Source organism: Pholcus phalangioides, unplaced genomic scaffold (genome assembly GCF_987345545.1).
Source record: "Pholcus phalangioides strain wild (caught in Gottingen) unplaced genomic scaffold, Ppha-v1.0 ptg000010l_1, whole genome shotgun sequence".
Taxonomy (NCBI): domain Eukaryota; kingdom Metazoa; phylum Arthropoda; class Arachnida; order Araneae; family Pholcidae; genus Pholcus; species Pholcus phalangioides.
Window position 1 is genome coordinate 29573793 of NW_028301603.1, and position 12137 is coordinate 29585929.

Consider the following 12137-nt stretch of genomic DNA (forward strand, 5'->3'; position numbering starts at 1 on the left):
GAGTCTTCCATTCAAACTCCAATTTACGATTAATATTGTAAATATCCTCTTCCCCGAAAATTCTATTTCGTTACGATAATAATTTTATGTCTACGTAATTAATCGCTCACTCATACGTATGTTAAAGGGTTTTCCCCATTCACTTGGCACATGGAGTTTTTTTGTAGACTTCCGCGAGAAGAATGACCCCTTTTTTTTGCATCAGCTGCCAAAGATGAATTAAGTGTGAAAAATAATTGTTTATGTAGAAAAATAAATTACTTGTTACATTTATGAAATGAAATCATAAATGTTTTTGATTTTTATTGTTTAAAATTGTCGTAAAAAAAATAAAGAGTTATGAACTATTTTTTTCTAAAATCTATTTTAAAAGATTGACGTCATGGTGGATGAAGCCAGTGACGTGGAAGATCGTCGGCCTTGGATAATATCAAAGCTGCATTAAGAGTAACTTACAAGCGGCTTTGGGATAATATAGAGAAGGAATTTTTCTTTCCTCGGTGAATGGAAATTTTCCTTCAACACCTTCCTTATCACGTTATCACACATTACGTATATTAATATTCAAGGAACTTATAAAGGACGTTTTAAATGACCAGGGAAAGATTGGAAAATCGCATTGCGCCACCAATGACGTATTTACTTCCTTTTTCAAGTGTTTTTCAGGGCCGTCTTAGGAGTGTCATGGGGTCAATGATGACGGCGAAATAATTTTCTGATCCTCCTGCCTAGCGACAGTGGGCCCACCCTGACACGGCAGGGCCGTCTCTATTCTACCAATAGAGGTAGAATAGAGACGGCCCTGGACACGACCACCTAGATACCCTAGCACGGCCACGAGGTTATATACACGACCCGGCGGCCTCACAAAAATGAGATTAGATTGAAATTTTCTAAAATTTACCAGGTGGGGCCTCAGAAAAATCACTTGGCCCGGGCCCATGATGCTCTTGAGACGATCCTACCTAGCGAGAAATACCCGCCTAACAATTTCCGTGCTTACTCTCGAAATATCTTCTGGTGCTCGCGATTTTGAGCTTGGGGCACCAGACCAAAGCCCCCCCCCCCCCAGATACTACTATCTCTCTCTAGGAGGCTTTGACCAGACCCGACTGCTTCCCTCCCACCCAGTTGCGGCTCTGCAAGTGAATGGCTGAATGAGTGAACAAATGAGTGTGACCAGGGCCGGACTGTGCGGGGGGGGCACGGGTGCGAAGGGTGCGGGAGCACTGGGCCACTAAATTTTAGGGCCGCCAAGCGAGAGAAAAATGCTTTAATTACATTTCAACCATGGCCCCCACATAGGAGGGGCTGACAGGTCTCTAGCCCTGGGGCCCGGAACGGTTCTCATCATTTTTTGCTTTTTCACGCTCTAAATTAACTACAGAAGGGGCCCGTCAAAAATCTGACCGAGGGGCCCGCAAAAGATCCCAGCCTAGGGGCCCCGCTACAGGATGTGAGGGCTATGATTTCAACTTAAATGTTTTTAACAAATCAAATAGCTCAAAATTCTCTGTCCAAGGACTCTAAAATTCAGACATCGAGCCCTCTGGCCTAGGGTTTCCACAGATAATCGGTTCTCTGGCCTGACAGCCTTCCCCCCCCCAACCTTTGAGTGCCTGGAGGCTCACTTGAACGCACTATTGTTCAAATTTATTGTCAAATGGCTTTCTCACATGCTTTTTTATGAACATGGAAAAAAAATAGTAGTTTGATATTAATTATTAGGTGCAAATGTGAGCCTGGCGTGCACCGGGGGGGGGGGGGGTCCGTGGTTACTGGTGAGTTGCGAAACTTCGCTTTAGAGGGCCGGAAAGCTGTTTTCGCACCGGGCCGCAAAATATTTAAGCCCGCCCCTGAGTGTGACCATTTGCTCACTAACTTGATCACTATAATACGGTCACTCACTCTGTGACTCATGTGATCACTCATGCAAATTTTCAATCAGATCTTTTCATAATTTCTCCCCGTGCCATGCCCGAGTGGGGATCCGGAAATTTCGCCCCCGACACAGTATTGCCTGTCTGGCAGTATGAGTGATGAATAAGTGAATGTGAGTGACTGTATGATTGAGTGAATTACCATACGAAGGATCTAGTGAGTGATCTACAAGTGACTGTGTTATCATGGCCGCAACTAGTTGCTTTGTCACTCAAGGCAAACACGAATTTTGGCGCCCTCTGGTAATGTTAAAGGAGAGGTTATAAAAGATTAAATTTGCAACCCCGTCTGATCTTGGGCTCGGGGCACGAGATCCACCTGCGGTTCTGCATATTAGTGAACAAGTGAATGATCAAGTGAGTGACAGTATGAACGGTCAAGGGAATGGCTGAATAAGTGTGAGAGTGACAATTGAGTCACTCACTTGTCACTCATCCGGTCGCAACTTCATGACAAATACGGTCACTCACATTCTTTAATTCATACAGTCATTCACGGATTCACTTGGTCACGCACGCATTCACTTAGTCATACACTCACTTCGTCACTCACACTCAGGACAGGCGACATTTTCGGTGGCGAAATTTCTGTAAACTGCCCGAGTGGGCCCATGCGTTAAGACGGGGCACTGGTGTTTGTTTCCCACGCAGAGCCATCCGTTACTACGCTGTTGTATTGCGTAGGGCAGTGATTCCCAAGTTTCATGTAATTTCGATTAATCCCAAATAGGTATGGATCAGGGGCGTAGCCAGAAATTTCGTTCGGGGAGGGGGGGGGGAACCGAAGTGATAGAACAATAAATTTGGCCATCTTTCCCCTTTTTTCGGTGGTCATTTTCTTACATTTCGGGGGGACCAGACCTCCACGTTCCCCCCTCCCCGCTACTCCCTTGGTATGGATACAGGTCAATATGTCGGGGGGGGGGGGTGAATTATTGGAAGAAAATAGCGTATGGTAAATATACCTTCCGTATTTTATGGGACGAAATATTATTTTAAATTGTAGTTCTGGTTTGATCATCTCTACCGTCCCCACCCCTGAATATGAATTTTATCCCAAACTTAATTACAATCCTTAATTTTTTAAACATTATGTAGTATCAGGTGTTCTAGTATAAGTTCAGAATTGCACTATAAAGTTTTGATAAAAGATCTTTTACGAAACTTGAAAAACATTTAACCGCCCCCCCCCCTCCCTGCAATCTAGATTCTCTTAATTTACCACAATACGTACTAAACGGAACAGGACAGCGCGATTGCCACTTTCATGCACTTCAAGCTCTCACGTACATAATTTTCCGAAACCCGGATGCGATGGCCTTGATGCATGGTTGGAACGAAAACCACACAGTTGGTAATCATTACTCAAAACGGGTACAACCCCACCCTCTTGGTTTGGTACATGCGGAAACCTCCGTTCTGATAAGTCGAGAACTGTTCCCAATGTATAAGGCAATAGAGGGGGGGGGGCTCGCCCTCCCCCTTTCAATAACAAAATCGTATATTCTTGTCGTAGGTGGGAAAGCTAAACTATACATTCCCCTACGTCCCTTCGGTGCATGGCCCCTACGACTACGAGGGTGGGGCTTACCTAATATGTGGTATATCTCTAGTGTAGTGTTGGCTGACCACGGCCGACTCAATCCAGGGCCAACGATGCTAGAGGTCTCGAGCACAGAGTAATAATACTATAGAGTGCGCGCGAGGGGTTACAATGTGAAGCAAAGATCCGGAGTCACGTGACTCCGGTCGAAAGGCTGGTCAGGGAATTTCGCTGGCAATGCTTTCCTTATGGCTACTCGTATGACGATCTACACGCGCTGTCTTATTTTTGATTAGAATGGCCAACACTTGCGCAGCTTTCGGATGTTCTGAGCGGTTTAGGAAAGGGGGACCAGTATCCTTTCACAAGGGAATACTTTTTTGCTTATTCCTCTTCTTATAAATTAAAAATTGGAGTATTAAATTGACGATGCAATGGATTTCTGACGTAATCTAAGTTTTTAACGACTCCATTTTGGATTTAATTCAATTAAAGTTCCAAGTTTTAGTAAAATTCAAATGTCATGAATCATTATTAAATGTTTCAATAGAATTTTTGGCAATAAATGATTGAAATTGTGAGTTTTATGAAGTTTTAACTGAAATATACGTCTCCGCAAGATTTGGCGAGCTAGTGAGTTCATTCGAGTTTTGCTCAACTTGGAAGAAAATATGCTTTACAGAAGGAGAAATTTATGAAAAATATTCTATTTAAATAGAATGTGAGGAAAACTTCCCCGCCCCCCCCCCTCTAGACAATTGCAGTTTTGCATAAAAATGCATAACAACCTCTAAAAATAATAGTATTTTTACCCCTCTTCACACCTGAGATAAAACTATTACAGAAAATAAATTTTTTTATTCATTAATTTATGTTTGTTGTATGTGAAATTGCCGCTTCAAACAAGAAAATTAATTATTCAATTGATTTTTTGAGTCAATATCTGTACTAAGACCTGAAGTCAAATATTGTGTACCTCAGATGTTATCTTGAAAAAGAATCATTCTAAAAACGATTTAATATATATATATATATATATGTGACATATGTAATCTCTTCGCTCCAAAAGTATGCATATGTTAATCTTAATTTAAGGTATTAAATCGTTTTTAGAATAATATATATATATATATATATATAATGTGTGTATATATGTGTGTGTGTGTGTGTGTGTATATATATATATGTGTATGTATATATATGTGACATGTGTAAATATTATATTATATATATGAAATATTATATCCTAAAATATTATATATATATATACACACTTTAAATTATTACATATATACTCTACATGGAATTTTAATTCTTATAATTTAGAGAAATTGATGATGAGATTCTGTAATTTTCTTGAGTAAAATCTATTTTAATCCTGAAATATTATGTAAGTGTTTACAGTTTTGTGTGATGAGGTTATAAAAGGTTTTTCAGGAATGTTAGAAATGAAACTTTTTCTTATTGTTTGAATATTATTTCATGACTGAATATGGTATGAGTGTGAATGTGTTACATTACATAACATAATATGATGCATTATAATTAATTATACATTAATTATGAGTATATAGAGTAATTGTAATGTTCTGGAAAGATATATTTTTGTTTTAATAACCCCTCGTATAAATAAATTTTCGAAATTAAAAGCGACAAAGTGAATGAAGAGAATATTTAAAAATATAAATGAATAAGGCTTTACAACATATACGTTGTTCCGTTTTCCAATATTTGTTTATTTTATAGAATTTATTTTTTCAAATCTGATACTCCCTAAATATTTCACATAAAAATGAGTGAAATTCATTGAAAAAATGAAGGAAAGTTTTCATCAATTTGATCGAATTGAGTCAAATTTCGTTACAGCAACATCCTAGCTTCTGCGAAAACGCGCCAAATGTAATAGCGCAGAACCTGTTCTTTCCCCGACAATACTGCTCATCTTTTCTTCACGTTCGACAAGTTTTATGAATAGCGTGCGCGGTCTATTTATATCTGGTCTCGAGCCATAGGCGGAGATAGACGTGAAAGTCTGGAGGGGGGCACGATGAGATGATTACTGAGGGGATAGGCATGATGATAACAATTCATATATACGCACATACATTCGATGAGTAGGCTTTTGACGCTGCGTGGGGGGGGGGGGGGGAGAGAAACCCCGTATCTCCGCCCATGTTTCGAGCATAGCCGAGCCAATGTGTTTGGTTACGAGATACATTCCGCCTGACGCGCTGAGGATGACGTGGAGATTTCTATACCGTTCGACGTAGAAATGGCATACATTTTTCGTCGTAGTTCGACATAGAGAAATTTGGATTATTTCAAAAGGGACCAACTATCGTACAACCAAGATATATTCGAAACGAAATGCTGTAAAAGTGAGAGCAAAACGATTTTAGAGAAAAAAAAGACGATATTTCAGAGTTTATTGAGTGAATACATTTTTACTATATGGTTCGATATGGGACGTCAAAATTTTCGACCTCTTTCCGACGTCGGACCGGTATCGGTACGATATCCTAACGATATCGTTGTGTGCTACTGGAGCTAGGACAGACGGATAAAGTCACGTGGAGTTGTGTCAGCCTTGGGTCCGAAACGATTCTCATCAATTTTTTTCCACACTATAAATTCACTTTAGTAAAATGTCTGGCCTGGGGGCCCACCAAAGATCTCAACCTGAGGGGGAACTATGCCTCGCAGATTCACCCCTCCCGTTCGAGGAGCCTGTATCCGCTTATGATCGTGACGACTCATAAGCGGATACATACAGTGAACTCTCGATTTACGAGCATAATTCGTTCCTGACGGCCGTACATAAACAGAATTGTTCGCAAACCGAAACGATTTCTCTCATACGAATTAATGTAAAAATGAATTAATCCATTCCTTGGCTCCCGAAAATTTCTCTCTATTGTAAATTTTAACAACAGCTCTTGTGTATAACGTTAAAACCAATGAAAATCATTAAATTAACACTGAAAAAATAACCATAATTATGTGAACCAAATAAGTGACTTAATGACAAAGGTGTATTTACAGAATCAGTGGCGGATCTCAGCCCCCAAGCGAAATGCGATAATTCATGAATTTTCGTTATTTCTGTATGATAATATTGGAACAACAAATTCAAGAAAACTTCGACTAAAAAACGGGTTAAACTGGGACATTGTTTAAATAAGTCGGGGTGGGAGAAAAAAAAGAAAAAACGGGACTGTCGAGGAAAATAAGGGACAAAATGGGAGATGTATGGTCACCTCATGCTCAGATAAAAAATTTTTAGCAATTCGAAAAATCGCTCCTCCCAATAGCGAGCTCTAGATCCGCACCTGTGCAGAAAGCTATATTAGAAAGTTGAGATCCTGTCTCTTCTAAAGTTATCAAAAAAAAACTACCAGTTTAGTATTTGCTAAGGTATTTGAATTCCAAGATATCAGTGTATGTGATCGACGAACGTATTGATGCATGGATAAAGCAAGGTTTCGAACAGTAATAAAAAAAAGATTTATTTAGACATAAGCAGAAGAACGCCTGTATTGGCTTGAGCCGATACAAATGAACAACTAAAAAGGTGGGGAAAAATAACAGATAACAATTGTGATAGCAGTGCCATCTAACAGAGAAATACAGAATATAATACGAAATATCAGTTACATAATCAATCTGAGAAAAGTTGGGAAAGAACAGCATAAACTAACAGAAAATGCTTCTTTCCCTCATTTATGATCTTTTTCCAAATTTTCTCCGAGATATTTTTGAATTCAAATACCTCAGCAAATATTGCAGTTTACTATGTAGGATTTTTTTTATTGGCCTCAGGAAAGACAATGCAACAACTCTCCAAGTGGACGTCGGTGGGAACGGGGTACAAAAATTTAGATTTTCACTATTGCATACTATATTTTCACTCTAGAAACTGGCACAGGGTGATTCCTGAACACATTTTGAGCATGTATTTTTTACACTAAAACCATACCTCTCTACGACGAATGGTTGATGAGATAAAGGCTGAATTAGGACTTACAGGGTACCCTGTATAGTTGAGGCTCGTTTTTATGAACTTGAACTTGCCCTAAATAGGAATCATTCAAAGAAATGTCATGTTGTAAAGAACCAGAAGACTGGAGAAACCGCAAGACACCCAGGCTCGGTCACAAGAAAGACTAGTTTGTAAAATTGAGCACCAACAGTATATAAGTTTTCACAGAAATTTGCTCAATGTTGAGAGTGAAATGTATTTATTTCTTTAGTTTTGGTCCCAGGAATCCTTGCCATGGCCTGCCTAATATTTTGTAAAAAATATATAAATGAATATAAATACAGTCAATGCTCATTATAATGACCCCTATTCTGTAAAAAAACAAGCATTACATCAGGTGGTCACTATATTGAAAGGAAAACAAAGTAGTTGCCATATGAATATACTCATCCTATATCTACCGGTCATTGCAATGGAATAATCGCTAGAATGGGGGTCATTATGAGCTTCAACTGTAATCAGCTACATAACATGAACCTCTCAAGCCACTAAGCTATACTGCGCTATCAGGAAATTATAATATTTCAAGTGGATTCACTGTGCTTTGTGCTTGATGCATCATGTAAAGTGGACTCACTTGACAATTGCAAATACAGGGGTGGGAAGTGACTAAGTCCATTTCGGAGCAGCTTTGGAGCAGCAAAATTCAGGATTTGGAGCAGTTTTGGAGCAGCAAATTCATGATTTGGAGCAATTTTGGAGCAGCAAAATATGGGATTCGGAGCAGATATTTATAAATTGGAGCAATGAAATTAACAAGAATATTTTCGTTAACCCTCAACCCTTTTCAAAATAAAACTGCACTATTTTTTGTTATCAAACATCTTTTCGTCAGTTTTTGGTGTTTTAGGCTTTTGACACCTTGTTTGAAAGAGCGGCTGTAGTAAAATATTTTGCTTTGCACCCGTCTATTTGAGATGATTTTTGCTTACTGAGGGCACTATTTGCTGCCTTGAACAGCAGCACTTCAAATGAGCTAAAAAAATGTATAAGTTTTTAATTTTTTTATACTTAGAAAGAAATTGTTGCGAAATGGAGAGAATTTCGAATGAATCAACTCGATGTTTGGCGATTCAGCACTCATTATCTGGCGGGATTGGCGATCTGGCACTCGCTATTTGGCGAGATTGACGATTTAACGCTCGTTATTTGGCGATATTGACGATTTAACGCTCGTTATTCGGCAACATTGGCGATTTAAATCTCGTTATTCGGCAAAGTTTCTAAACTAACATTCGTAATTCGGCGGACATGCGCTTTTTACTCCCGGAATGAAAATTTTTTTCACGAAACATCGGGATTTAACACAATGACAATCGACTGCAGTAATTTCTGCTGCTTCCAGTGACGACTTTTTTTTTAAACGGAAACACTCGAATTTGCACTTTAAAGCTGAAAGGCATTGCAAACCATCTTCAGTTCCACGATCACGAACAATATCGGGGTTTCGCGATGGAAAGCCCGATCAGGGGCCGATAGTTTAAGTATAGTGGAATAAAACACGCTCTTCTCGTAAAGAAACGTTTCGTGGCTAGCAGGAACAAAAATTTTTTGGCGTCCTTTCCGAAATTCCGGGCATACTGAAGCAAAATTCGCTATTTGGCGCAGAAAAATGCGAAAATACGCTATGGGAGCAGGATGGCGCAAGATATTAGTTTTGGCGCAGTGCGGCGCAATTGGCGCAGAGTTCCCACCCCTGCAAATACCACAGTATAACTTGGCAGCTTGAAGGCACCATGGAAATTTTCAATGTGACCTGCAGTGTCTGAAACACTAAACATATAAGGATACAAGCGCAAATACACAAGAGCTGAATAATATGGCATAGCTGCCAACTTTTGAAAATGAAAATTCGGGAGATTTTCGCGCAAACCCGTATTTTTATGCTAAAACCACTCCCTAATAAATACAATAGGGATTTCTCCAAATAAAATAGGGATTTTCCAAACATAAAAGTTAAAGCGTAGGGAATAAAATCCCTACTCAAAACTGAAGTCAAATTAAAATAGGGATTTTACACACATGAAAGTTAAACCCTTGGGAATAAAATTCCTACGCAAAAAACAAGTGAAATTGGAGGCCAAAACTTCAATGATGTAAAAATAAATATTGTGTTCAATCAGAAACGCTGTGAACAAACATTCTCCGCGAATGACCCCAAAATCATCGGAAGATGAAGGAAAACACCGTCAATTTTTGAAGAACACTGACTTTTTGTGACACTTGCTTGTCTTTTTTTTCATTTCACATGAGTGATGATGTCACTCTTTCCACCATGACTGATGTTTATGTCCGTAACACAACTTGTACAAAAAGGAAAAGTCGGCCCTCTTCTGGAACGTTTGATGAAAGGAAATTCATCGGAATAAGTATCTTTAAAATTGATTAAATATGTTTTTGCTTATCAGTATTCATGCTTTGTTATATCGCACGTACGTAACTTCAACAAAAGACATTTTGACCGTATACGCGTCACTATAATCTTCAATTATTATCCAGGACTATTGGCTGCTAAGCCATTTCCCTGCAGGATAAGACAAGCAACTTCCTTGTTACCATCAGAGGGTTTGTAAAACTTCCTTAAAAAGGGAATTTCCCCATTTACGACGTGTGACGTCATTTCGAAAGGGAAAAAAAAGAGGCTTGATGCCCCACAAGAAATTTCTTAGGGATTGTTTTCAGAAGCGGGGATTTTTTTTTAATGAAGTAGGGAATGTTTAGGGACAATTAGGGATTTTTTGTGATTTTCTTAAAAATTCGGGAGATTTAAGAACTTTTCGGGAGGTCGAGCGATGAAGTTAAAATTCGGGAGATTCCCGAAAAATTCGGGAGACTTGGCAGCTATGATATGGGGTAAATTTTTCTGTCCTGTAAAATATGTGATGATCCAATGCACCTACACAGTAAGTTGCTTCTCAGACACATCGCCCTGGATCTGTCTGACTCCGCTCCATTCACAGCTGAAGGCTGTCTGCCTTTGCTTCATTTGAAGCTTAAGACATCTGCCTAGGCTTAATTCATAGTTTAAGATGTCTGTCTTTGCTCAATGAAGCTGAAGATGCCTGCCTCCATTCCATTCGCATTGGAAGATGTCTGCCTTTGCTCCATTCCATTCGCATTGGAAGATGTCTGCCTTTGCTCCATTCCATTCGCATTGGAAGATGCCTGCCTTTGCTCCATTCCATTCGAAGCTGAAGATGTCTGTCTTTGCTCCACTCACAGTTACAGATGCCTACCTTTGCTCAGGTGGAGATCCAGTGTGGGTAGGAACGATACTACCCCCCTCCCAAGAGACGAACAATATGGGAAAATTTGTCTGTCCCTTAAATACAGGATGATTCAAAGAAATCACAAAATTTGCCCTTCCCACCACACTGTCTCGGATTTGTGCCTGCGTTACATCAGGTGGTCATTGTATCAAAAGGAAAACATATAAGGCAGTGGTTCTCAAACTTTTGTCATCTGTAGTTCCCTTGTCTAATTCATGGCTCATCTGTGACGTCCTAGAATAGTTTAGCAGATATTTTCACCACTAAAAAGCCTAAATAGGCACACAAATCAATATTCCCAGCTTTCTGCGATGCCCCTAGAAGCCATGATGCACACTTTGAGAAACACAGATATAAGTCATCGTATTAAATGAAAAAATTTGATAATCATCCTACCAGTCGTTGTAACGAAATAATTACTATATAATGTGGGTGGGATCATTATGAGCGTCAACTGAAATCAGCTACATAACATGAAGTTCACAAACCACTAAGCTATACTACATTATCTGGAAATTATATATAATATTCTTTCTGGATTCACCGTGCTGTGTGTTTGATGCATCACGTAAATAGGATTCATTTTTACAACTGTAAATGCCATAGTATAACTTGGCAGTTTGAAGGCACCATAGAAATTTAAAATGTGGCTCACAGTGTTGGAAACATTAAAATCTGTTAGAGAGAAGAATCAAAACATTTGAATTTTTGGATCATTGCATTCGGTTTTTATTTGCACACAAAATAGAAACAAATTTCAACATTGACAAGCTGAGGAAAATAATCATAATGCCTCTCTGAGGCGTAACCTGGTGACAAAAAAATTTTGATTATATTAGTTTGTAAATTTTTTTTTTTTTCAATATTGCACTGAAAGATCATTTACATCGTTAAACGCTCTTTCGAACTCCAGTAGGAGATGAAAAATGTATGAACATCAAGGACAACAAACGGAAACTTGTTCCAACAAATAATATAAAACAAACACATTCGTTAAATAGTATATCATAAAAACTTCCAAAAAAAAATCTTAAAATATACTTGGAAGGCATCATGTTTCCGAATAATTAAGTACATTATGTACAAACCGGCTTGTACGAACTACTTTGGCTAGGAGAGATTTGAGTCGAAGTTTCGATCATAAGAAAAAGAAGATCGCTGAGAGCTAGCTCTTGGGGCTCGGAGTCGGTATCCTGCTTGAAGAACGCTGTGAAGATCTTTCGACAAGAACTGCTTCTGAAGCAAAAATAAACAAAAATACATTATAATAGGTGATAAAATAAATAGGGGAATTTTTTTTTCTTTCTTCAAAAAGTATATTATGTCAGAAAGTAAAAAATTATCCA

The 12137-nt window shown here is 38.8% G+C and overlaps 1 protein-coding gene across 1 annotated transcript in view; it reads right to left on the bottom strand.

Moving 5' to 3' along the window:
- Nucleotides 1-11500: 11500 nt before the first annotated feature.
- The window catches only part of LOC149081256 (serine/threonine-protein phosphatase 4 regulatory subunit 4-like), a 32828-nt gene continuing 32191 nt past the window's right edge, over nt 11501-12137 (bottom strand). Inside the window, exon 25 of the mRNA XM_089238094.1 lies at nt 11501-12027. Coding sequence (XP_089094220.1) covers nt 11957-12027 — 71 coding nt within the window. The 3' untranslated portion in view covers nt 11501-11956. The remainder of the gene's footprint in view (nt 12028-12137) is intronic.